At 44.0% G+C, this 27,426-nt stretch overlaps 1 protein-coding gene across 1 annotated transcript; it reads right to left on the bottom strand.

Annotated features, from left to right (window-relative positions):
- Nucleotides 1-217: 217 nt before the first annotated feature.
- Nucleotides 218-27,426, bottom strand: Edem1 (ER degradation enhancing alpha-mannosidase like protein 1). Its single transcript, XM_034512042.3, has 12 exons — nt 26,763-27,426; nt 19,315-19,387; nt 14,976-15,079; nt 13,731-13,902; nt 11,652-11,835; nt 9,794-9,968; nt 8,328-8,448; nt 7,603-7,773; nt 5,462-5,535; nt 3,646-3,742; nt 1,529-1,732; nt 218-527 (listed from the first exon to the last, which is right to left on the bottom strand). Exons 1-12 carry the CDS (start codon nt 27,254-27,256, stop codon nt 438-440), a joined length of 1,959 nt encoding a protein of 652 aa, XP_034367933.1. The 5' UTR covers nt 27,257-27,426; the 3' UTR covers nt 218-437.

The following is a 27,426-nucleotide window of genomic DNA, read 5'->3' as shown; positions in this document are numbered from 1 at the left end:
GTGGTGATGCCAAGTGAACCTCAGGACCTTTGCACAGGAATTGCATTCCTGATCCTCTAGCAAAGAGGTAGCAATACTTCTGCAGAGCAAGTGGGGGCAAAGCAAGGAGACTGGGGTTCTATGTGTGAAATGGGAAGAATAATCCAAAGAGGTTGTATCCATTGTGCTTAACAACATCAGCATATATATCACAAGAAGCTCCCCACGCAGCTTCCCATTTCTAAGTTTATCCTTCAGAAAAAATAGAGTTATTTTATTAAACAGAAGGGAAACACTAAAAAACACTAAGTGCAAGATTCAACCAGAGGTGAGTAAGAGCTGGACAGAAACTTCTACAGCGTCACAGATGGACAGACTTCATTCACCGCTTCCACCTCAGAGAAGATTTTGGTATGCTTGGGTTTGGTTTAAGGTCTGGCCACATTGAGGTGAGCAGGTCAAATCAAGCCAACCATCTGGTCAATCTGGCGCATGTAGATGCTCTTTAAGGGCAGGGAGTATCTCCTCTCATCAGGAACACGATTGCACTGGGAAGACAAAAGGGAGAAGATATGTGAGATTTGAATTAAAAACCCAGGGAACGTGAGCCAATGGCTGGCAACATTTCAGACAGATGCCTCTTTGTTCTGGGGAGCTATTCTGTGTATTTAGAAGGTAGCTGGCAGAACAACATCCTTGGCCTTTTCCACTTAAGGGGCCAACAACAACTTCCAGCCTCTAGTTGTACCAAAAAAAAAAAAAAAAAAAAAAAAACAGCTCCAGATACTGCCAATGTCCCTGACTCAACTACACAGCGAATTAGAAGCCACTGAAGGCTACATGAGGTCATGTCTTAAAATACAATGGACAAGTTAATTTAAAGAGAGTGACTCCTTTCCCTGTCCTACTGATGGGTGGTGGGTAGTCTGGCTGAAATCTTCTCTGTGGATCCTCTCTTCACCCTCTTCCATTGGTCTGGCCTGAACAAGTGTGTTCTAATGGATTACAGCAACTCTTCCTTGCCCTCTGGCTTCTCAAGGAAACAGCCAAGGAGGACATAAGGCATGGTGACACACATCTGTAAATCTAGGGATTTAATGGCAGGAGAACCAGGGGTTCAAAGCTAGCCTCCACCATACAGAGTCCAAAGCCAGTGTGTGCTACATTAGTATGTGGAATTGTGCATCAAAATAAAACAATTACAACCCCACTCCAGAGACATCAGATGAAGAGATGGTGAAGGGACCAGGTGTTGATACTGCTGGCTTCCTCTCTGGATGTCCGTGAATCCAGATCTAAGCAGTGGGACCCGCCAGTGGCTGCTTCTCACAAGACTACCTCTCCAGGATGCTGGACTACTTTTTACCTGCCCCTGCAGCCAGGACTGATGCCTATACTGCTGGTCCTCAATTTCTCTACATCCCAGTGGCACCTTTGTAAATGGTCCCTTTCTGAACTCTTGTCAAATTATACAATCTAAGTGTGCCATCTATTTCATGAAGGAGTTAGTATTTCTCTTTTTCCATTTGCAGTAGAAAAAGCAACTCACATTAGAACTGGAGTTAATGACTCTGAGCTCCTGAGACTTAGGCCTGTGCACAAACTTTTCCTCTTGGTCCCGCTCCCCATCTTCAGAGAAGAATTCCTTCCAAGGCAATTCCCGAAGACGTTTGTCCACAGATATAATGTGGCCCTCAGTTGTAAACATGTATCTGGTTCCAGATTTGTGTACTGGATTTTCTTCATCAAACAGCTAAAGACAGAAAAAAAAAAAAAAAAAAAAAAAAAAAAAAAGAAGCAATAAGAAAACATGTTGGCTGGGCCATAGTGGCATGTAATCCCAGCACTAGGGAGGCAGAAGCAGGCAGATCTTTGTGAGTTTGAGGCTAGCCTGGTCTACATAGTGAGTTCTAAGCTAGCTACTGCATGAAGAAAGAGAGGGGGCAGGGGGAGGAAGGAGTGGGTGGGCGAAGGGGAGGGGAGGGGAAAGGAGGTCTAGGGCTGGCATATGGCTCTTATAATTCCTTACAGAGCACATGCAGCCCCTGGGGTCAATCCCCAAGACCAACTTTAACAACAAGCCTACAACTGGTAACTGGTAGTTTTTTAACTAACTCACAGCGAAGGTTTGTGAGCTGTTGGGGAACAAAACCAGACAAAAAGGCATCAGTTAAAAGCCCTGATTTCCAACCCAGAGTGGCAATGTACTATTTTTGTTTAAATTTGTCCCAGTCCTCATTCCTTGTCCACAACCAGAGAATAAGAAACGCCAGGTCCAGGATCCAAGCACAGGCAGTCTGTAAGTACTCCCCAAAAAAATTACAAACCTCCCCCTAGAGTCCTCACACCTAATCCTAGAACTAACTACCCTCCACCTCATACACACCCAGTCCATACACATGGATGCTGGAGGGGGGACACAGACTTTACCCATCACCTTAGACAAAACTTGGCTTCATATAAAATCATTACAGGCATTTGTCAAAATTTAATTCTCCAGCCCAATTCTTTTTTTTTTTTGGTTTTTCGAGACAGGGTTTCTCTGTGTAGTCCTGGCTGTCCTGGAACTCACTCTGTAGACCAGGCTGGCCTCGAACTCAGAAATCCGCCTGCCTCTGCCTCCCAAGTGCTGGGATTAAAGGCGTGCGCCACCACCGCCCGGCTCCAGCCCAATTCTTTTCAAAGGTTTGGACTAAAGGAAGTTTTAACAAGGGCCTAGGGTCATTGCTACCTAGCTAGCCCCAGGCCTGAGGACCAGTGAACTAAAGGACACAACCTATCTTTACTGCTGCTGCCCTTGAATCAACCCTCTGTGCCTTCAAAGTGTTGTTTGTATGCAGCCACAATAGAAGAGAGCCTACACACATGAACATACAGGTTTGTGATGGAATGCACAATGGGCAAAAGCCCTGGACATGGCTCTAGCCTCAGTTCTGCCATGTGGTCACCCCAGGACCACAGTAAGTTGGCTGACTTCTCAGTGAAAGTTGTAGTTCCCAAAAGAGTAGAATTAAAAATAACTATATAGCCGGGCGGTGGTGGCGCACGCCTTTAATCCCAGCACTCGGGAGGCAGAGGCAGGCGGATTTCTGAGTTCGAGGCCAGCCTGGTCTACAGAGCGAGTTCCAGGACAGCCAGGACACAGAGAAACCCTGTCTCGAAAAACCAAAAAAAAACCAAAAACAACTATATAATGCATGGTCACCCCCTCCCCCACCCCGCTTCCAAGCACGCCTGAAGATATGTACAAAGACCAGGAGGCTCTGCTGTACCTCTGAGCCATAAACACCACTCTCGTATTGGAAGTGTAGCTCAGTGGTAAAATACCTGCCTGGCTTGCACAAGGCTCTGAGCTCAACACGGCTTTCCTCCTCAGAGCTTGCAGAACACCAGCACTGATTTTCTCTCCATCCTTGCCAACATTTTCCACAGCTCCTAACCCTGAGCTCATTTCTGTTTACATGACAAACAACTTCTCCAGGAAGTTGACAACCATGAAGGGAGACAGCAATATCCTTTTGTCCTGCCCAGACCTGTAACTCCAGGAAGGTACAATGTCCAGCACAATGTAGACAAGTGACTAGTAAATATTTCCTGTACAGAAGACTGCACAAACGTTTGCTCTCTGAAGCACTAAATTCCTCTGGTTAATCTTACAACACATACCAGATACAAGTATTTGCAAGTCTCGCTGAGAAAGAAGCTTTCCATCCGGTCTTCTTTAGACTTGTCTATGACGTGATGCAGCGTAGCATACCCACACCTACAAAATAAGGGTCCAGTTAGCCCTGCTTTAGGCTCCTTCCCCTGTCAGAATATTCTATCGCCAAGAGAATCAACATAATTCTCCAACACCTCATAAAAAATAACTTTGCTAGGTCAAAGATCTGTTCCTGGGTTGTTTTTTTTTTTTTTTTTTTTTTTTTTTTTGCTTCCTTTTTGTTTTAATATGAATTGTTTGCAAATTTACTTGAGAGCATTCTGGGATTGCTTCTTCTCCGGTTAGCTCCAAGCTTGGGATGAAGACAGTGGAGCAAAACGTAGCATCAGAAAATGACTGGCAATAAATTTAGAAGGCCTGACTTAAAGGGTAACTTACTGTTTACCCCAGTACTGTAGAACGGCATTATTACTGGCATAGCCTAAAACAGGATTTTCCATCATATATTTCTGAGGTATATAAAACAACAGGATACAAAATCAAAATACAGCTACGTTTATATATGTGTGTGTGTGTGTGCATGTAACAAATATGCAGAAAAGATTCTAAGCATGGGTACTTCAGTGTTTATCATAGTGATCTATAGACATAATCACAAGAATATTTTACTCTCCGGGCGGTGGTGGCGCACGCCTTTAATCCCAGCACTTGGGAGGCAGAGGCAGGCGGATTTCTGAGTTTGAGGCCAGCCTGGTCTACAGAGTGAGTTCAGGACAGCCAGGGCTACACAGAGAAACCCTGTCTCAAAAAACAAACAAACAAAAAACAAAAACAACAAAAAACAAACAAACAAAAATAAATAAATAAATCTTTAAAAAAAAATAAATAAATAAACTTCTCAAAAAGAACAGTTTGCTGAAATCTACAGGAAGGAGGGTGGCATAAAAATAAAATTTCCACTATAATCAAGAAACTCTCCTACATCAAAAGGTAAATCATTTTTCTAGCAAACTAACATTTATAACCTGTACTACACATTTGAAATATAAGTAATAATATTTCCTGGCTAAAGAGATGACTGAGTCCCTTGCCATCAAACCTGACAAATCTTTTTTTTTTTTTTTTTTTTTTTTTTGGTTTTTTGAGTTTTCTCCCCAGGACCCACACAGTGTGGGGAGAGAAAAGATTCCTGTAGGTTCTCTAACATCCACTCACACACTGTGGCACACAGAGAAAAAAAGACTCCTGCAGGTAATCCCCAACCACCACTCATGAACCCCTTTTCTCACATTACACACATGCACGCACACACACAATAAATAAACATGATTTTAAAAATCATAATCAAGGGACTAGAGATGACTCGGCATAAGAGCATTCAGTGTTCTTCCTGAGGACCTCACTTTGGCTCCCAGCACCCACAATGGGCAGCTAACAACCAACTGTAAATCCCCACACAGACACATACTCACAGATAAATTAAAATATTAAAAAACAAACACACAAATAAACTTGCGGGATAAAGAAATGGTTTAGCACTGGCTGCTCTTCCAGAGGACTGAGGTTCAGTTCCCAGGACTCACATGGTAGCTCACAAGCATCTATAATCCAGTCATGGGGGATCTGATGCCCTCTTCTGGTCTCCAAGAGCATCAGGTATATACATGGTGCACAAACATGCATGCAGATAAAACATTCATATACATAAAATACATAAATTTAATTTTTAATTTAAAATTTCAAAAATAACATTTCTCCAGAATAACTCTCAGTCAATCATAAGCATCCAAACAACGAAATAAAGGAACTTAGCAGACTAACTTGACTTTTGTGTATTTTTCGAGACTCTGCAGAATGTCCATTCCTACATGGAGGTAGAAGGGATTCTTGGTTGCCTAGATAGAACATAAAAGAAGGTTAAGGATGTTACACATGAAGGGTTTGGAAGAGATACCATCAACACACACTGTGGGGCCTGCAGGGGCTTCCCTAGCTGCATCCCTAGCTAAAAGAAAGACCAGAGCCAGACTGACTTCATCTGATGAAGGTGTTCAGTCCACAAACTTCTGGGATGTGTTTAACTGTACTCAGGGTTAGGAACTCTTTAGCACGGCAGAGCACTCGTTGGTTCCACTGATGCCTAGCATGGTCAGAAAAGAAACAAGGCCCACCCTGCGGGCACCACAGAAATCAGAGAACAAGTTCAGTTTCTATCCTGCCTCAGAATTTCCTAGAAACTTAAGATGCAGAAGAAGGTTAGTAGGGCTTTGCCTCATCCAGTTACTGTACCATGAGGGCAGAGAGGAGACGACTGTCCTTCAGAAGACAGGACTCTAAAAGAGGCCTGAACACTTTCTTCTGACCACCCAGAAAATCCAACCTCTCAGGTCCTTACTCCTCTGTCACCAGCTCCCTGGTTACTTTAGGGGAGGAAATTCTCTGGAAGATGAGGCTTCTACCCCAAGCTTCTAATTCATGCCTGCTACCACCCTATAGCAACCAGAGGAAACAAGTCCCATGTTAGCTGCCTTAGATTAAGAGCCTGGGATGACCCCAAAGGAGAAACCTGTAAGTGAAAGATTCCTCTGAATGCTAAGAACACAGTGGACAAGGATAGGTGTTTAACCTATAGGAAACAGGACTGAACTATGACAAGCCACAGAACAGCAGGCAAGATGGCTACAGAGCATAACAGCTTGGCTTCATTCTTGGCTCAGAGAAACCACACCTGACATCACCTATCTCGTTTTTCAAGAGTCTCTATACCTTGTGAGATCTCTTGAGACATGAGTACTAACACTGGGTTTCTCCTACATACACAGAGAGAGAGAGGAAGAAAGAGAGAGAGGAGAGACAGACAGAGTCAGAGAGACACAGAGCACAGGGAGACTGGGGTGGAAGGGAGAGAGACAGAGGTAGAATCTCTTGTGAATTGTGTGGAAGCATCACCTGTCAATAAAAAGCTGATGGCCTATTAGCAAAAGGCAGGAACCCGGAGAGGTAATCAGGTGTGAAGAGTCTCCACTCAGAGTCTGAGTAGACAGAGTATGAAACTGAGGAGAGGTAACACATGTGGCACACATAGAATAGAATAAATAGGCTATGTAATTTATGAGCTACTTAGGTAGGGAATAAGCCCTAGCTTATGTATGGCCTAGGCATTACTCATAAATTATTGAGTCTCAGAGTTGTTATTTGGGAACTGGGCACGGGTAGAAAAGACTTCAGTTGTGTGAACACACACATACACATATGTTCTCATGCATGCACATATCCTATTTTCTCAACCTAAAAGCACTGACTTCTAGTTCGGTATTATTATTTTTTTTAATAAACATAAAGCATGAAACTCATCCTACCAGGAGAGTCTGTAAGGATGAGGGTCCTTGCACACTGCAGATGCCAGTCTCATACCTACTAAGCTCTCTGAGTCACCTCTGTTTCCCTTGATGGGTTTGTGACTGTGTGTGTATATGTAGAACATGGGAAAAGTTTGTGTATCAGGCTTCATCTGTCAGAGACATCTCACAGCACAATTTTCTCTTTTACTACAGTAATTGCATAAATCCCTCAAAAGAAAGAAAGAGAAAGAGAGAGAGAGAGAGAAACAGAGAGAGGGGGAGGAAGGAAGGAAGGAAGGAAAGAAGGAAGGAAGGAAGGAAGGAAGGAAGGAAGGAAGGAAGGAAGAATTTTTGTGTCAATACTTTTTTCAAACTAGAAAACTGAAAAAAAAAATTGTACCCCCCACCCCACCCAGCTCCCACAAAGAGTTCTTTGGTCAAACAAATCTGGAAAACACTAAAAGATTCCCTCTTCCCTTGAGCATTTAAAGATAAGAAAAATAAAGCCCATATTTGCAGACACTTTCTCTATCCTACAGAATCAACAGAAGTAACCCCTAGTAAGACAGAAATAGAAGAGTCACTATGCAACAGTAAGCCACAGCTCAATGAACCCATTACCTGGTAGAGGAGATATGTGGACTCCACTAACTCTGGTCTCAGAGGGTAGAAGAGAACATCAGGGGCCTGGAGTTGCCAGTTATAGCGCTCAGGGAGGGCCCCGTACCGTTTCCATATGGCATAGTAGAAGGCATGTAAGCAGATGGCATCTTCCACATCCCCTATCAGAACCTAGAAAGACAATACAGGCAAATTATCGAAAATCCCAAGCAGATTTCCAAGTCTAGGGACTGAATTCACAGAGGATCAAGACGTGCTAGCAACCTCCCAAACCCAAAGGAGCCAGAGAATGCTAAGGATAAATAAAGTCAGGGGACTTTCCCAATAAAATCAATCTCTCTCTCTCTCTCTCTCTCTCTCTCTCTCTCTCTCTCTGTGTGTGTGTGTGTGTGTGTGTGTGTGTGTGTCTGTCTGTCTGTCTGTCTGTCTGTCTCTGGCATATGTACACATGTACATTTGCTCACGATTATACTTAAAGGCTGAAGTATAAGTGATGCTGTCACTCCCTACCTTACGCCCTGGAGCTAGGCTAGCAACAGTAAACCCCCACTGAACTTCTCATCTCTGTGCCCTGCCTACCCTTCTCCCCCAGCCCTGGAATGACAGGCATGCTGCCACCATTGTCCTTTTAGGAAGATTCGAACTCAGGTCTGCAGGTTCATACAGCCACATTCTTACCCACTGAGCTATCACCCCAGCCCTTCTCAACACATCTTGCAAAATACCTGCAGTCCAGGGAAGAAAGCCTGCAGAGAGTCAATCCAGGTGTTCATGAGCTGCCCACTGAACATGTTCACATTGACGTAGAGTGGTGGGTCTCCTTCTCCTTCATTGCAGGCTTCCCGGCTATGGATCCAGAGCACAGGCAAAGGTAAAAGGGAAGCTCACTCTGTCTGTCCTTCTGGAGGTTTACCTCCTTGTGCTTCACTGAAGCAAAATCAATGCTAACTTTTCCCTGACTCCTTCCTTAAGTCTTTGGCAGTAAGACTGCCTATAGGTGTCTATACAAGAACCTAGTTCTGAACATATTCTTTGTGGAATATCAAAACGTCATTACACTTACAGAAAGCACTTTGACATTTGGGTTTCAGAACACTGACATGTAACAGAATTGGTCTGTGCTGGCCTTGACCCAAGCAGGGATACATGGTTTACTCTGTTTAGAGTCTCTTCCCTGGTACAGAGAGAACACAATACTGTGGGGTTTTTTTGTTTGTTTGTTTTTTTAAAAAAGAGGCCTGTGGAGATACATCAAGGCAGGAACCTGAGAGTTTTCTACTCGATGCAATTCAGTATTTTGTAAAGCTAAAGTGAGCTGGGCACAGTAGCGGATGCCTGTAGTCATCACACTCAGGAGTGAGGCAGGCGGACAGCAAGCCTCAGAAGGCATAGCACACTTCAGCAAAAAGTAGTGAAACTGCAAAGCCAGAGGCAATTAGCATAGTCTCTACATCACGATGACATTCAAAATCACAGCAGTCCACACTTGCAGTTTCTGAGGGTTGTCTGAGCACACAACAAAAAGAGCTGCAGCAACAATTACTCTCCAACACTTCACACTAAGGAAGAGAACACAGAGAAAAGCAACGTGGCAGCTCTAGCCAAAAGCCTTATACATTCTTTTGCAAGAGTTGTATTTGTGCATGTGTGCACTTTAAGTGTCTTCATGTACACTCAAGCACATACATATGGATGCCTAGACAGGCCAGGAGGCACCAGATACCCTGCACCTCCACATAACAGGATTTAGAAACCAAACTTGGGTTCTCTGCAAAAGCCTTTGCCAGACATGGCTCCAGCACTTGGGAAGCAGACTCGAGAGAACTGCTGCAGATCTGAGTCCAAATGAATTCCAGGCCAGACAGGGTTCTCCAGTGACACTCCACCCTCAACATTTCTAAACTCAAGGAAGACATTTGGCAAGAAAGGTTACAGAGTGAAGATGCTTGCCACTGAGCCTGAACAACTGGATTCCATTCCTGCACTCATACAGTAGGAGAGAACCAACTCCTGCACAATGTCCCTCAGACCTCCACACATCTGACCCTCTCCAAAGCAATAAAATACATCATCATCACCACCACCACCACCACCACCATCATCATCATACATTTTTAAGATTAAAAGAGAGCTGGGCAGGAACATTTCTAAACATACTGTATAGCAAAGAAGCAATGTCAGGGACACACACCCTCTTCGCAGGTAGCTCTGGATGCTCTGATATGCTGCATTAAACATCTCTAGATCTTCTTTTTCTCCAAAAAGAATGTAAGATTTCAAGAGGTATTCATAGAAGGAATCCAGCCCAGCACCCAAGCCACTCTGCTTTCCAACCCAATGGCCTGTCTGGATGTTCACAACATTGCCTGTGGAAACAAACAAACAGGCACTCAGGTCTCAGCCACGGCAGGAGGATTAGGGGTATGGCCCTCCTACTTCTGTCTCACAGCTTCACAGCATCCCCATCCCTACCAGATATGAGGAATGCGGGTACGTAAGCCTACATTTGTTTTAATTGGTCTTATCAGTAACTTGGAAAACAGAAAGATCATTCTTCAGCACTCAGGTGTATGTGTATGTGTGCACGCAAATAGTACTTAGCCACAGAGGAAAAGTGGGGATAAACATGAAAAAATAAATAAACGGCCCAATATTTTGCTTTCCCACAGTGGGACTGCATTTCAAAACCCAAAGGAGTATTCACAGCCTTTTACCCCATAATCTCATTCCTTGGAATTTGTCCTGAAAATAATGCTTACAAAAGCGAAAGGTCAGCACTGGGGATACACATCAGTGGTGGAGGAGCTGCCTAACACATACAAAGACCTGAGTTCTAATGCCACAAAAAATAGCCAAGCATGGCAGTGCACAGGTGTAAACGGGGAGGACTTTAAGGTCATCTGGGGCTGCACAGAAAGTGAAAGCCAGATGCTACATAGCAAGACTTTTATAGGAAAAAAAATGTACAATTTTGAAAACTGGTAACTATGAAAGCAAGGCAACAACCTGGAAACATTAGTCTCAGCTGCCATGTGCATCCAGCACAGAAACTTTGTTTCTATTAGTAGTGTGTAATCCGAAAAGTTACAAAAGTTAACTCATGAAAGTCTGAGGGGGCCTACTGAAAGCTAAGTAGTCAACCATGCTGAGACAAGGTATCACTACACAGCCCAGGCTAGCTTCAGATACACCCTAATTCCTGCCTCAGCCTCCAGGGTGCTATATTCACAGGTGTGTCACCACATTCAGCCTGAGTGGCTTTATTTCTCCTGCTGCTATTCATTATATAAAGTTTGCAGATCAATTTCAGAAGGCAGAAATTACCTTTAAAAACCTTTTATAAATAACCCAATATGGTCCCCAAACAACCAAGTTATTTCCAGATGCCAAAAAGAATATATGTCCCAATAAGACAATTTTATGATGTTAAAAACCCACTTTAAAACAACACTGTGAGTTAGCAAAATATGGGTAGCTACCAAAGATGAATGCCATGATGAAGACATAGAGGATATTATTCGTTATTATGTCTACTGCTAATACTTAAAACTTTCGATAACGAGGTTTCAATATCTTGACTAAATAGTCTCGAGGGGGGAAATCTAATATATGTTTTACCTAAGGTTGCACTATTGGATTGGTTTTTTTGTTTTGTTTTTTGTTTTTTAAGGAGGAAGCCTTTACAACCAGAAATGCTAAATTCCTGTATTTTTAGAACCGTATATTGAAAGCAATAAAGTTTGCCTCTGAGACAGTTCTTTTTATGGCATTTCTATTAACAATAATTTCCAATGGAATATACAAAGGAATCCAAACTGAGGGGGCTCTTAACAGCTAAACTATTATCTTCCATCACACCCTAAAACTTCACACTAAGCAAAAGGCCATATGAAGAAACTGAACCCATTATGCACCAGTGGCTGCTGTTGGAGTTATCAATTTTCAGATCCAGTGGTACAGGGAAGATGAAGTAACATGGAGAGTAACAGGAAGGAGGAGGAAAGGGGACCAAAGGCTGTACAGACCAACTGACAGCAGAGGGGTCCCACCTAATAACCCCGTATCGTTGCTCCGAAGGTTCCAGAGGGCTTTCACAGCTCGTCTGGCAACCCACTCAAAAGTGGAATCCCCGAGCAGCCGGCTCAGAATCCCAAATTCCACCAGGAGAGAGCCAGCCCCCGCCGTGCAGGTCTCATTATTGCTGTCAGGAGGAACACCCGTCTTCAGATTCACCTGCAGTGGGAAGAATCAAAGCTGTGTAGAAGGCCTGAGAGTGTTAAACAACTACCCCAGCACTTGCGAGGCCAAGCAGAAGGGTCAGAAGTTGGAGGCCAGCCTGGCTACAGAGCAAATTCAAGGCCAGCCTCAGCTGGAGATCTCAATCTAACAAAAAAAAAAAAAAAAAAAAAAAAAAAAAAAAAAAAAAAAAAAAAAAAAAAAAAAAAGCAAAACTTAAAAATTCACAGTGCTGAAAAGTTACACTATGAGAATGACACTAGGCTAATGACCCAGTTATCATTTGTCATGTTACATTTAACCAACAAAACAGTAGGAACAGAGTCCATCATCTTATTATAACATTATTCATTAAACCATCTCTTTCCGCCAAGTGTCCTAAAAGATTACAGAAACACCAACCTCAAGGGTGTTTTGAATAAAAATGTCCCACAAAGGCTCTTAATAATAACAGGGCTGTTGAACAGTCAGTGGGGCTATTGCCTGAGCTTCGGGAGCCTCTAAGAGATACAACCTTGCTGGAGGAAGAGCATCACTGGCAGTGAGTGGGCTTTGAGGGTTTACAGCCTCATCCTACCTCCTGTTCACTCTTTCTGCTTCCTGTGTGAAATAAGATCAGTCAGCTTCCTGCTCCTGCTACCTGCACCATTCCTTCCCTGACATTTCTGACTCTCCCTCTAGAGTCATGAGCTATAATATATAATACACTCTCCTGTTAAGTCGCTTTGGGTCTTGTGTTTCATCACAACATCAGGAGTAACTAACATAAAGTTACAGACAAATACAAGCTATGAATGGCTTCTAACTTCAAGGAGTGTCTAAAGACTCACTACTCAGCAAACAAACACCTGTTAGCCTGGGAAAGAAGCAGAAGCTCAGCTACAGTATGACAGCCAGTTTCATCATGGAGGTCCTGTGGTCTGGCATTTCTCCTTGGATACCTCAAAGGCTGACACAATTCCCAGAGGAGTTATCTGGCTTGCTAAATCAGATGCCACAAATATACAATCGCATTCTAGCATCTAATTGGCTAGTTCTGCAGGCGTCACTTACAGGCACATGACGCATTCAAATGAACATTCACTGAGCTCCTCCAACACATGAGGATTGTTGGGAAATATATCCAAGTCAGAAATGAATATTTTCTATACTGTCTAGTAAGAGAAAATTCGAACAATACATAAATGGTGAACATAGGTCTTCAAGGCAAAAGGGTGACTGCTCTGTTACTGTATGTTTAGCACACAGAAGGCACTCAGTAAATGCTGAAACACATTTTAAAAATTGATATTATGGGATGGGAGAGATGACTCAGTGGTTAAGAGCACTGGCTGCTCTTCCAGAGAACCTGGTTCAATTCCTACCACCTACAAGGCAGTGCACAACTGTCTATAACTCCAATTACCTCGAACAGACATGCAGGAAGAACACCAATGCAGTTTTTAAAAGTGACATTATTGCCGGGCAGTGGTGGCGCATGCCTTTCATCCCAGCACTTGGGAGGCAGAGTCAGGCGGATTTCTGAGTTCAAGGCCAGCCTGGTCTACAGAGTGAGTTCCAGGACAGCCAGGGCTACAAAGAGAAACCCTGTCTCAAAAAACCAAAAAAAACCAAAACAAAACAAAAAGACATTATGTTTAGGACCAAATCCTCTCAAGTCCATCACTCGCTTCTCAAAGGCAGGCCCATCCCTTTTATGAGTCTTAACTTAAGAACACAGTGAACTGTGAACCACAAAGGAACATGGCAGTCAGGTCTGATAACTCACACCTGCAATGCTAACACCTGGAAAGCTGAAGCAAGAAAACTACAAGTTCAAGGCCAGCCTGAGCTACATGTCACAAAACCATTTTTCAAAAACAGCAAAACAACAGAACAAACCTGTCACTTACCCGAGGATAGGGGATCCCGGTCTTGGTGTTTTCAAAAGCTGGAAGGAGCCGCACTGCCAGGTCATGGGCCATGTACAACAATTCATTATCATAATCCTCAATTGTCATGTCACCAAAGGGCTGTTTGGAGTCAGTTATTATTCTGTGAGCAGAAAGGAGGCTTCCCAGAACCCTAATAGCAGGAAAATAATAATAACAACAATAATAATTGTAATAATAATAACAACACTAAAAGTATGTTCTTACAAGTGTACAGAATCCAGTTTACAAAGATAAAACATGACTCTACTTTTCAGGATCCAAGCTGCCTGGAGCAGGACCTGATTCAGTGTCTTCCTATAGTCCTCTCTGGCTCTAAGTAACTAATTCTCAGCTCACTGCATTGCTGACAAAAAGAAGGGAAATCTGCCATTCAAGACAACTTGGGATACCACCTAAAGCATTAATTTCTTAATCTTAGGGTATTAAGAAAAGGAACTATGTAACTTCCACAGGTCTAACTAACAGGAGACTGATGAACTGCCCCTGTGTGTGGTGAGACAACATGGGGAGGGAAATGAAAAAGTGGGGGATTCTGAGAAACAGAAGGCAACGCTCTTAGATTTATGGCCTTGTAGATACATAAATGTCCCATCAAAATTGTTTTAAAAGGACCACAACATTTTTCAAATGATTTATCTTTTTCTTGTTTTAGAATAAATAATTTTACAACTTTAATTTCAAGGTTCAAACCCAGATCTGGATTGTTGTGTAGCAATATAATTTTATTTAAACAGGAAGAGAGTCAACTTTTCATCCTTAAGAAATCCAGGCACAAAACTGGGTATAGGCTGAGTCCACCATATTTAGCAAAAAGTGGGTAATAAATGAAAACCATACAAGAAGAAAAGACATCAAAAGAGCAAGCCGTGTATTTTTGTGAATGAAGAGATGCAAAACTCCATTAAAACCATGAATGAGGATTCTGGAGGCAGTAAACGAGGAACCCAGAAAGGCAATGAAGGAGTCAGGGGCAGTGCATCTGAGGGGTGTCTCCATTATGCACCAACGACAATGTGTGTCTCTGTGCAGTTCAAACTGTGAGGACACACACAAATCAAAACTACAAGTTTCCATATATATGAACATAAATACTACATGTGGTGTCCACACCCATGTGGACTCTGGCGGAAATACCCTCAGGGGAATTAAATCCCTTGCTCACACACGTAAGAAGTCTTTAATCTATTACATGTGCTACTTTACCTTATTGTAGCCTCAAAGACTTGGACTGTGGAATCTTTGTCAAATGAAACAGTGTTGATCACTAACTTGACTGCCTTCTGGAACTCGGATGAATTTCCCATTATCTTTAAACAGAAAAACACAAAACATTACAGCAGCTTGAAGTTGATACTGAAGCGGCGGCCAGCTGCTGTGTCTGTGTGTCTGTACTGCCTATGGCTTTGCCACAATGGGAATGGAAACAAAAGTCATTTCTTGCATTATACTCCAGGACAGACAGCAAGCCTGTCTCCTATCACTCACTCTAGGGTCCAGTCTCCACGGAGCACAACTGTGTGAACAACACGCACAGAATCAATCCATAGGATATCTGGTCTTCCCACTCCCCTCTCCCCCAAGCTCTGAGCTGACCTTTATTTACATGGCAGACAGTTTCTAAAAAGTTATGGAATGGGAAAAAATAAGTCAGAAAATTAAAATGTGATTCTATCTCTGCTTCGTAAAAAAAAAAAAAAAACAAAACAAAAAAACCAAGACATCTGCAAAACTAATCAACCTTGTCTGCCATCCAGATGTGTAAGGATTTTGAGAAATGATATTAACCAAACAGACTAAAATCAATGACACAGGCCTTAGGACATGGTTCCTTGGGGAAATGCACTTGCCACGCAAGCCTAACTGACAACCTGAGCTCAGGTCCCCAAACCCATGTAAAAAAGACAGCACAGTCTGCCTCTCTAATCTCCACACAAATGTGAGATCCTAGAACCCATGTAAAAAAAACAGCACAGTCTGCCTCTGATCTCCACATGAATGTTGTTGCACATGCTTGCCCTCACACACAAACATGCACACACATGTACAAAAAATAAATCAATACTTAAAAATATAAAAACGAAATACACAAACTATCAGCTCTACGTACAATTTAAAAATTAATGTGACATGTGTAGATACAATACCACAGTGAGCTATTCCCTTCTAAAAGGGCAAAAGTATCACAAAATGCTATAGTTTAACCTACATGGAAATGATTTGATTTCACCCATATTTTAAAATCATTTTTCCTATGGTCATACACATATACACTAATAAACAAGTAAGTGGAGAACTAGAGAATAACATGAAGGAGAAATGCTGCTTTAGACAGTCCTTCTTTGGGGTGTGCCTTATCTTTTACAATACTGATTGCTATGTGTTTCTCAAGCCATATTTGCTTGGGTATAGAGCAGACTCAGGCATTCTGTTCTCAAGTTTTCCTTTTTAAAAGATCATGCAATCTTGTTCTGGTTGTATGCAATGGTCAGGAGACTCTTTTCCTCTGGGGGTTCTTGCAGCTTATCTGCAAACACCTGTCGAAAATGCTAACAAAAAAAGAAAAACCTCAATTTAAGAAACACATGAGAAATGAGCCAACACGCTAGCATGTTCAAGACCAGCTATTCTACTCTGAAAAACCACAGAAATAGGTCTGTTTCCTCACAGATGTTCTCCACCAACAGTACCTGTGCACCTGCAAGGTTAATATGATCTCAGATCAAGCTGGGGAAGGTGATGAAATCTAGGCACACCAAATTACACCCTGTAAGGCGTCTCATTAGATAGCCAGTAAGCACAAAGTAACCAGGGCACAGAATCACATGAGCCTGAGAAAGACCAACTGGACAGAGAAGGGGTTTCTCAGAATCTTGAAAATGCTGAAGTACAGCTCCAACCTCTAATTCTAGCACTCTGGAAGCTGAGGCATAAAGATGGTCATCAGTTGGAGACTCTGCTCAAAGAACAAAATACTCGCCTTGTGTGTGCAGAGTCCTGGAATTAATCTCCAAGTCCAGCAAAATAAACAAACAAACATGCACATATGCCTGTAAGCACATCACTGCAGGCTTAGGCAAGAAGACTGCTACAAGTTTAAGGCCTTCCTGAACCTTATTGTTAGGGCCAGGAAGTTGGCTCAGTAGATAAGGCTACTTGCTACCAAGTTTGACAACTTGAGTTTGATCCCTGGAACCCAAATGATAGAAGAGAACCAACTTCTACAAGCTACAAGCTGTCCTATAACCTTCACTGACATGCTGTGTCATGAGCACACACACACACACACACACACACAGGCACTAAATAAATGTTCTTAATTTTTTCTATTAAATAACTTCTTTACCTCAACATAAAAGTTAAATAAATAAAATGTTGTGTGATGTAGATCTCTAATAGTCAGAATTTCTCCAGTTTGTTTGAGAACTATACTATTCAAGGGAACTATACTATTCATCTTAGAATAGATGTTGGACAAAATTGGATTAGAAAATATTTACTTCAACAAAAATCTGCAGTCATACTATGTACCACTTACTGTCAAGTGTGGAGTAGAGTGCAACAAATAGTAATGATAGCATCTCTGTTTTTAGTAAGCAAGGGGATAGAGAGACATAATGGGATGAACAGGTGTGCTCGGGAGGGCGAGCTTTCTTCAGCTGCACACGCACCTCCTAACTCTCCTTTCCCAGCAGCGGGCTGAGTCAGCCGTGCATTCGCACTAATTACACTGCACTTACTTGTCTGGGCACATTCTGAGAAGTGACAGCGGAGACTTAATGGAGCAGCGATCACTCCAGAAGGAAATGCTGGGAGGCTGAAAGTGCTCTGCCACGAGTGCCGAGAAGGAACCCAGCAGCGCTAGCAGAACCAGGGCCCAGTCCTCTTTCTGCTCTCCATAAAATGAAGGCACAAACATTACCACAGCTCTTCCCAAGAGCTGCAACTACCAAAACACGAGATAATCATGGTATAAACTTAGCTGCCTTATCCAATTCCAACTCCTACCTGACAGCTTTAAACATTTCTTGGTGACATTTAAAAGAATCACATAAATTATTAAATACAGGACTTGATATAAGATTTAACAGCTTTCTAACGCCAAAGACATCTCAGAGAGAACAGGCACCGGTTTGTGAAATTACTAAGGAGATGGCATAACACTGGAAATGTCCCCTGGAAGCCATGCTCTGTGGTGCTATGCCATGAAGCACATAACAGCCTGACATATCCAGTAAGGCTTATCGTCTTCAAACATGTCTTCTGTTTATGTTTCAAGGTCTCCAGCTTCTGAGGGTCAATGAGGGGTACCAAGGGACAAGAGATGTAAAAGCAGGATGTAGCTTGATAGACCTCATCTGTCATAAACAATGGCCAACACCAAGAAGCAGGAAATAACAGGTGTCTACAGAGAGGGCCTCATGCATAGGAAGGCACCCTGCACAGATACCCCTGAGAAGCCAGTAGCTAGAAGCATTTTAAGGTAGCTTCTGACCCTAAAACCTTCTGGGTTTTGTTCTTGAAGTACTGTGTTACAATTTTAGAAGAAGAATGGTAGATTCCTAAAAAGGAGTTAACAGAAAATTACCCTTCAGAATGAACTGTGAGGAGAGAGCCTTTTAGCTAAAGCCTTGATTTAAAGTGAGAGAGCAATCAGGAGAGACAGGTGCGTGTGCAGAGTAGGACAGGGTCCTAAAAGGAGAGACTAAACCACGAAGTTCCAGAAAACAAATAGAAGTTCTGACTCTTAAAGGCTCTTAGGGTTTGGGGCAAGTTTCATACTTCATAATTTAGCTTAGTCTGGTCTATGTACCAAGGGCACAGAGACAGACACGTACGAGGAGCATAAACTTATCTTGCAGCTAGCTACATGAAGAGAAGCCACTGAGAGGTATAGCATCCTTTTTTATAAACGCTGCTCCAGAGAGAAAAAGGTGGCAGGAAGGTATGACCTGATTTCTGGGAGAGAGACATAGAGGCTAGAAGGCGCAGATAGTGGTTTGAATGAGAAATGTTTCCCATAGGCTCATGTATTGGAACACTTGGTCCCCAGTTGCTGGTGCTGTTTGGGGACCTTATGGGAACTCTAGGAGGCACAGCCTGTGGAGGAAAACGTGACTGAACATCCAGCTTCCTGACCCAGCCACCATACCATGCCTTTCCTACCACTGAGGGCTACCCTGCAGAACCCTTAAACCAAAATAAACTCTCTCTCTCTTTCCCTAAACCTGCTCTTGGCCCTGGTGTTTCATCACAACAACAAGAAAATAGTGAATACAGCCTGTGATCTAATTGTTCAGGGAAAAAAAAAGGTTTTCTAAAAGCTAGGCATGTATTTCTTCTCTACCTTTAAAGGAGAGCCACATGTCCCCTCACTTAACCCTTCATGCTTCTCCTTCCCATAAAGGTCATTAAAATAAATAACACTCATCAAAGCTTCTGAGTACAGCATTTCCTGGAATTCCCATTCCTAGGGGAAATGAAGAAATACAGTAAGCCCCCAAACACTTTATCTTAGCTAAAGAAGAAAAGGCTGAACACTTACTGCAAGTGTGTCCAAGGCATCGACCAGAGTCAGAGAGTAATTCCCTAGGACGTCATTGATGTTCAGATTGGAACTGAAAAAGAAAGAATTAAAATTAAACAAAGGCACTCTTTATTTAAAGTGAAACAGAAAAAAGACCATAAAAGGAAACACTCCTGAGGAACTAAAACTGCCAGCGGAGCTTACGATCCAGAAGCAGCTGTGGGCAGACGGCAAGGTAAATAAGGCCTTCTCTCTCAAGAGCAGCAGTGTCTGTGTGTGCACAGGATGAGCAGCTCAGGACAGCAGAGACACGTGTATACAGCAGTAGTGAGCAAACTCAAAAGAATGCCAGGGATGGACAAGTCACTCACTCTCTGAGACAGCCTGTCAACAATCCCAGATCTTTAACCCTGTCTAACTTCAAAACTCTTAATTTCACAATCATTAGGAACTGAAGGAGGGATCTTGTCAGATGACCTAGTATTTCTTCACTGCTCAAACTATGACACAATGAAAACTATGCATCCAGGAAGGCTGGGCAAACAGTGGAAAGGGCCTGGTGTAGCTGAAATTCAGATCACGACTTTACTGACTGCTCCTTGTCCTATTACCACAAAGCCAGAAAATGATCAGAGAGGCTCGAAGGGAAACAAAACGATGGTAAAAGAAGAAATCAGTCAAGCACTTACTGATCTCGTTTACTAGAGACCAAAGTAAGAAGGTCCTACTTCCACTTCCTGCCACGGACTCACCCACATCTGCTGGCCTCCATCTTGTCTGCATGCCACCTGCCCTGGCATCATCTAAGGGCCCTTGCCCTACTTCCTTCCTATGAACCAGGTTTTAAGGACAGTACCCCACAGTTCTGGATGGCTTGGCCTGCTGCATCTCTTTAAAAGGCCTCCTGGGGCTGCTAAGATGACTCATTGGGAAAGGCCCTTGATGCTGACTCTTAGAACCTGAATTCGATCCCCAGAACTCACATGGTAGAAAGAGAGCACCCACACATTACCCTCACCTGTACACAAGCACCACAGCACACACTACACACACACACACACACACACACACACACACACACACACACCACATACCCCTGCTGGGTTTCATTCAGCATGAAATGGAACTTAAATGAAGCAGCAGCCATAAACAGCTTCCCCAGCTGACCTTATCTGAACCTTCCAGTGCTTCTCTTTTGTGTGTACTGGGCACTTAATGGAGGACAAAGAATGTTAAGCAAAGAACAAGTGCCCAGAGCGGATTCTGTAAGAACCACAGCAACTCGACAGCATCGCTGAAAAACTACACTTGTTTCTTTCACTTGATTCTCTAAAAGAATTTATATGATGCCAAAGGTGCTCTCAGGGTGAGCATTATGGACTCCAACAGGTCTCTCAGAGGCAGGGCCAAACACACAGGAGTTGACAATGGATGCAGGAGGGTCAAAGCAGACACCCTCAAGTTCAAGTCCTCAAGAACACTTGGGTGTGTATAATATTTAACTACAGTCCTATGCTGCTCAGAAACAGAGTGAGTTCCAAACACTCACTTCACCAGAAAATCCCATATTGCTTAGCATCCCAAATGACAGGACTGAACAAGAACCCCATTATCACCTGGCATCATGGCCCTCTCCTGAGTTACTCCCTCCACAGTTGCCCAGGGCCCATGGACAGCACTAATCTTTAGCAACCATGTGCCTTCCCATGTTTACCGTGCCTTTTCTCTTAGTCCACTCAGAGAAGGGACACAGTGTTCAACTCCTGAAGAGCTGGGTACAGCCACTGGTAGAATGCTTGCCTTGCATGTTAAGATGTCCAGTTTGAAGCTCAGTACTGACCTTCCCCCCAAAACAATAAATCCTCAACAACACTAGCCAAAGAGTCAGTAACAGTTGGCAACTGTTACCAGAGTAGGTTCTCTTCAAAATGTATTTGTACAAATTGTGACAGTTCTTCTACTCTAGTCAGAAAATCCACTTAAAGGTCTAGAATTTTGTGAAACCTTTTCTACCAAATTATCCCATGTAAGCAGTTTGTCAAATCTCAACTCCCTCCTAGTTCATTACATGTGAATGAAAGCTCAAGGCAGTCTGTCCATGGTAACACTGCGAAGTTCTCACTACCTCTATATAAACAAAAGAAGGAGGAGGAGGAGGAGGAGGAAGAAGAGAAAGAGAAAACGAAGAAGGGGAGGAGAAAGGAGAGAGGAAGAGGAGGAGGAGAGAGGAAAGGAAGAATAAGAGGGTAGAGAAGATGAAGACCACAGTGCCTGCTAGAAAATCTTTGACTATGTAAGTTAATAAAATCAAGCAGACATGTTGGGGGTGGGGGAAGTGTTACATTTACTCAACCTGTAACAGCTGTTTGGAAATTTTTTTCTGTTCTGTGTGGGCAAGAAGATGACACAACAAACAGTGCCTGCACACTCAAGGCCTTAGTAATCCAGAGAGAAAACGGGACAGGAAGGTAAATATCTACAGTGCTCAGTTCTCCAACAAAGTTCAAGTCGGAATGGAAGCTCCCTGAAAGGGGGCACACCCGAACGGAGCAACCAGAAGACTCACCTTCCACAGCTCAAACAAGGCCTTTGGCCTGACTTGGAAAGATGTCTGAAAAAGGAATTCTAAGAGGCCATCTCCCCATCTCCCCTCTCCCTCCCCTCCCCCCTCTCCCCCCCCCCCCAACACCTGCATGACTGTAAAGGTGTTCACATTTCTTCAGGTAAGAGGCCTGAGTAGGATTCAGAGTGTTCAGCTGTCTCTCTCCATCTTACTCTGTAGAGACAGGGTCTCTCTCTCAAAGAACCTGGAACTCACCAGGTAGCCAGCAATCCTCCTGTCTTCAACCTAACCAGTGTATGAGCTACAAAGGAGTGGCCACACCCAGCTTTTTATGAGCTTGCTATGAAATTCTAACTCAAGGGTTTGAATTTTCATAGTGCCCTCTTACCCACTTATCTTAGCCCCAGTTCAGGGCTCTGAGTGTGACATTCTGATCAGGTGTGGGGACGGTTCACTCTGAAGCTGAGTTTTCCAAGGGAAACCTATATAGCTAACACTCAGAAAAGGGGGCTGTCTTAAGTGGCTATCTTACACTACATGTGCCTGGGAACCAGTATCTCATCTATTCATTTGGCACTTTCTTTTTGTTGGGAGAATATGGTTTGAGGAACTAGGTGGATCAAGCACAGTCACAGTTGTCACCCACAGGATTACAGAAATATGTAAATTTACTCAAAGGTTTGAATTCGGATTCTACAACCCAACAGTAACTGGAAGCTAGATAGAGACTATTTTTATAGGTTTCAAGATCCATTTACTTCATGTTAACTTAGCACAGGGTCCATGTCTATAAAGATAAGCATCAAGAGGACGTGACTAAAGAAACAGCACAGCCTGGCATAGTGGCCTGCACCTGTAACTACAGCACTGAGAGACACAACGCTCTGTTGTAGCAGGTCACCTTCTGCTACCTATTTAGTTGAAGGCCAGTCTGTGCTGCATGAGACCCTACCTTAATGAATATATTTGATTTTTTTTTTTTTTTTAAATCCGAAAGATATTTTCTGAGCATGGTAAAAGGGCACCTTGTAATTATTATGGGCCAAGGCAGGAAAATCCTAAGATTTGAGAACTTTTCCCCCAAAATTTTTATTGTTGTTGTTACTTTATTTTTTGGAGGACTAATATTGAATTAAGGACCTCCTACACACTAGGCAAGTACCCTACCACTGACCTCAGAATAAAATTTTACTTTGTGTGTGTATAAATGTGCGTGTGTGTGCATGTGTGCACGAGTGTATGAGCATCCACTGGGAGGCCAGCGAGCACCTGGAGGTTGGGCTACAGGTGGTTTTGAGTACTGAGAACAAATTCGAGTCCTCTGTAAGAAGGGCAAATACTTTTCACTGAGACATCTCTCTGACCTACAAAGTCTAAGTTTGAAAAAGGCCAGAAGGTAGCTTAGTAGCAGAACACTTATCTGGAATGGGAAATCTCATTACTAGAAATAAAAATATTTAAGTCATTAAATATTTTTGGTCATTGTCATTCTGGTTGTTCAGAACCAGAACGACAAAGCACAGGCCTGAAACACTCCAAAAAATACCAAAGCATGAGAGAACTATACTGTAGAGAACAGGTACAGAAACAAAAAAGGAAAAGAAGTTTAGCTTTCTGGTCCTTGAATTGTCCAGTAGGAGTCTGCTCAAAGCCACAAAATCCCAATGCTCTCTCACCACGGCAAATCACAAAGGCTTGCCAACTGCAAGTCAAATGCCATCATTCCCCAACAGTGCTAGACATTATCCCAGTCAGAGACTGGACATCAACTTGTACAAACTGCCAGTACATAACCAAAGCAAACCACAAAACTTATAGACCTTAAAAAAGCCCTACGCCCCCCCAAAGATGCCACAGGGACCAACAACTTTAACCAACTACCATCACTTCACTTTGCTAAAGAGCCCCAACCACCACCTCTAAATGCTCCAGAAATTGCTTACAGTTCATTAAAAAATAATCATCATCATTAAAGTCAGGCCTGGTAACTCAGGCCTGTAACTCCAGCTACTCAAGAGTCTGAAGTGAGGTCACAAATTCAAGGCCTGCTGAAACTGCAGCCCATTTAACTCAACAAGACCATCTCAAATAGATTCAGCCCAGTGGTGGACTACTAGCCCAGCACACAAAGCCCAAGTATAACAAGCACTTAGATGCTGCTTCTGCTGAAAAGCTCCTTTCTACTCGACTTTTCATGGGAGTCCACAAAGTAACTAAAAAGTCCAACATCTCTGTCTTCCTTTTGCACCTGTCTCCTTCCCTTTGGGTCATCCTGCTTTCCACTACACGTGGGCATGGTATTCATTCCAGGAGGACCTGTCTACCCTCTCTCATTCCTATGAGACTGAAGGCAATGTCTAAAACTTGTAGTTACCTTAGATTCCAGATGATGAGAACAATTACCTATGAGGCAATACAAGCAGATCATCTTACAAGAACTGGGCCCTCAGTTAGGCAATGACAACTAGGAACAAATTAATACTATTCCTAGTTAACAGGCTCATCTTGTAGGACCTGAGCTGTTACTGTAATGGCCAAAAGCACAACGCAACTCAGACTGCTTAGCTGTCTAAATCTCTCATACTCTCCTCACCAATCCTTCCTCTACTTGGTCCTAGGGCTCATGGCAGGTCCTCGAATCCCAACTCAGGGATAGCAGGACCCCTGTATTTGCACCTCTTCCCAGGAGGTTAATTAAGACTCTACTCTGCTTTATGTCAGTGATTGTGTCTTTAATTGGTACCTTGGGATGAGTGGCCAAGCCCAGCTTATTAGAGCAGCCGGAGCTTTTAATGTAACACCCCTGGTTATGTTAGGAACAATCCTCAGCATGAAAGGAAGACAGAAAGACTAACAGACCAGCAGACGGAAGGAAGGAAGAAAGAAGAGATTATGAAAGAGCCACTTTCCAAGGAAACCCATGCATCAGCAGAGCAGTTCCTAGTCCAGAGAAAAAGAAGAAAAGGGAAAGACAATGAGGTCTAATCGATGGGGACATAACTGATGCTGTGCTTAAGGTTCAGCTGGGAATGTATCAGAAATGCCATGTAAAATAATCAAGGGAGGCTGAACCCAACAGTCGCCATCCAAAGATTCTCAAACCTTTTCTGTCTTGATGTCAACTTTCAACCTTTGGCTGACTTTTGGTACACAAACAAAAATATTGTCTTTGTAAAATAATAATTTAAAAATATTCAAAATAAGTACATACTTAAGTTGCAGCTACATGAAAGGAGAAAGAAAGAAAGAAAGAAAGAAAGAAAGAAAGAAAGAGAGGGAGAAGCTGCCATATGGACAGGAACTGGCAGAAAAGACCTACTAAAAATAACTAGTGGGATCTTTCAGTCTCCCCTCTCAGATTTAATGAAATTTATTCTCACAAGATAAAGAAAGGGGAGAGAAGAGGAGGGGGCGGAAAGGGAGGGGAGAAGAGAAGAAAGAGGTAAGGGAAGAAGAGGGAAGGAGTCTCCCCCATTCTCTTAGGAGTGAGACAACTCGTTCCCTTCCTACAGTCTCAAAAAGGACTGATGTTCCTTCACAAAACTGTATAGTTCCCCTAAAGAAACTGGATGAAAATACATTTAAATGAAAGAAAGGGTTGAAATTTAGCTCAGCTATAAAGAACTACATGGAGCCATGTATTCAATTCCCCCACACTGCTGAGAGATAGCAGGAAGGTTTTGGGGTTTTGTTTTGTTTGTTTGTTTGTTTGTTAACATATACAAAGGCTGATGTGCTTACTCATGACAAATAGTTCATCAGTTTGCTCCCTCTTATTGGCTCATCAGGCTGCAAATTAAGACACAAATTTACACATAACCACCCCACTTTTATAGCTCTTCATGCCCTTTTAGAGTGTTAGCTAGCTTGTGCGTGGGAGTCACAGAGTGTACGTAGAGGTCAGGAGTCTCTTCGGTTCTTTCTCCTTCTTCCATGGTGTCCTGGGGAATCGAACTCGCGTCTGAACTCAGTGCCAAGCGCCCTTACTGGCTGAGTCATTTCAACAGCCCTTAGCTTTCCTTTTAGAATCCTCCACAGCTTCCTGTCAGGTAAAGGAAAATGCACACGCCAGATGTCCTAGGGTGCCCACGTGGAATGCCAAGACAATGAACAACCCAACTCCACTCCCATCTAAGGAAAGGGAAACACCAGTCACCAACCAGCCTGACTGGGTCTGTGGTAGCGCACACCCTTCAGGGAGGAGGAACTTGGCTGGGTGTCCTGCTCTCTTGGACTTTGAAGTCCACTCGAGTAACCCCGGAACTCCACCTTCCCATACGTGGCTAGTGGGCTGGGAAGACTGGCTGACCTTCTGACAGCACTGTCACTCCACTGGTGTTTACGATGGTACCAAGCAATGACGGTGTCAGTCAACTCTGCGCCTAAGAAATCATCCTTCAAGGATCCAGAATGCAAATCTGGGCCAGGCAATTTACCATTCCTCCCAACAAGCTCCCCTCCGTCTAAGCAGCAGCCCCTGGGAAGAAAACTCAACCTCTCAACCCAACCCAGTGTCCAACTCACTGGATGGCCCCTTTCTAGGAACTTGCTCCTTAATCCTCATATTAAAAAGCTTTGGGTGTGGCATTCTGATCAGGAGTGGGGAGGGTTCGTTTTGGAGCTGAGTTTTCCAAGGGAAACCATATAGCTAGCACTTAATGTGTCCATCTGAAGTGAGGGACACTGTGACTGTCCCTTCCGGACTCTGGGCCTCAGTTTCCCCATCTACAACAGAACATGACAGGGACAGCTGTCCTGAAGTTTGGAGGGTCAGGGAGAATCAAGAGGATGGCAGTCCACTGGGTAGCGGAGAGGAGGAACCTCGGACTACGGCGGACCGTAAAGACCCTGGTGTACTCTCGGGGGACCCGGAGGGGCGGAAGGCAGAGCGCGGGCTACTCACGGGTCTCCGCGGTCAGGCCCCCGGCCGCGGCAGTAGATGGGATTGAGCTCGTCCTGCGGAAAGGCGTGCGCCATGTAGTTGTCATAGCCGAAGACGAACATGCCCCGCGCCAGGTCGCGCATCTGGGCACGCAGCTGCGGCGGGAAGGCGCCGCTGTAGCGCCGCTCGTACTCGTCCGGGCCGCAGCCACCGCCGCCCAGAGCATAGCCCCAGTGCGCCGGGCCACACACGCCCGGTCCCGGCCCGGGTCCTGGCTCTGGCGGGGTCTCGAGCCGCCCCTCCGTCCCGCGCCTTGGGCGATGAAACCAGGCCGGGCCTCCGGGCGGACCAACTGGCCCCGAGCCGTCGGGGTCCCTCAAGCGCTGGAAGCCGAAGCTGAGCGGAAACCGCTGGTAGAAACCCATGCTGGGCCCCAGCCCGAAGACCAACCAGAGCACCGCGTGGAGGCCGAGGCGCAGCAGCACCAGCCCCAGGACGAGCGCTCGCCATTGCATGGTCGCGCGTCCGCCGCGGGCATTATTTTGAAGCGCCGGGCGCGTCCCCAGCCGACCGCCTCCCCGCTCGTCCGCCGGGAGTCCGCTCACTTCCCCTTTAAGGAACTCCCTCGTGACGCACCAGGAACTGGTCCATTGTCCCCCGCCCAGCGGACCGACCCGGCCCGCCA

This window comes from Arvicanthis niloticus, chromosome 9 (assembly GCF_011762505.2).
Source record: "Arvicanthis niloticus isolate mArvNil1 chromosome 9, mArvNil1.pat.X, whole genome shotgun sequence".
NCBI classification, from domain to species: domain Eukaryota; kingdom Metazoa; phylum Chordata; class Mammalia; order Rodentia; family Muridae; genus Arvicanthis; species Arvicanthis niloticus.
Note: the sequence above shows the minus strand (reverse complement) of the source record. Positions and strands in the feature narration are given on the sequence as shown.

Bases quoted from the DNA above. Each gene is read 5' to 3' on its own strand.
- Edem1 (XM_034512042.3), bottom strand. From the start codon at position 27,256: ATGCAATGGCGAGCGCTCGTCCTGGGGCTGGTGCTGCTGCGCCTCGGC. The intron at 7,774-8,327 runs GTATTTTGCAAG...TTGTCTTTCTAG, and splicing joins CTTTCTTCCCTGGACTGCAG to GTTCTGATAGGGGATGTGGA. The intron at 1,733-3,645 runs GTATGTGTTGTA...TTCTGTCTTTAG, and splicing joins CTTGCAAATACTTGTATCTG to CTGTTTGATGAAGAAAATCC.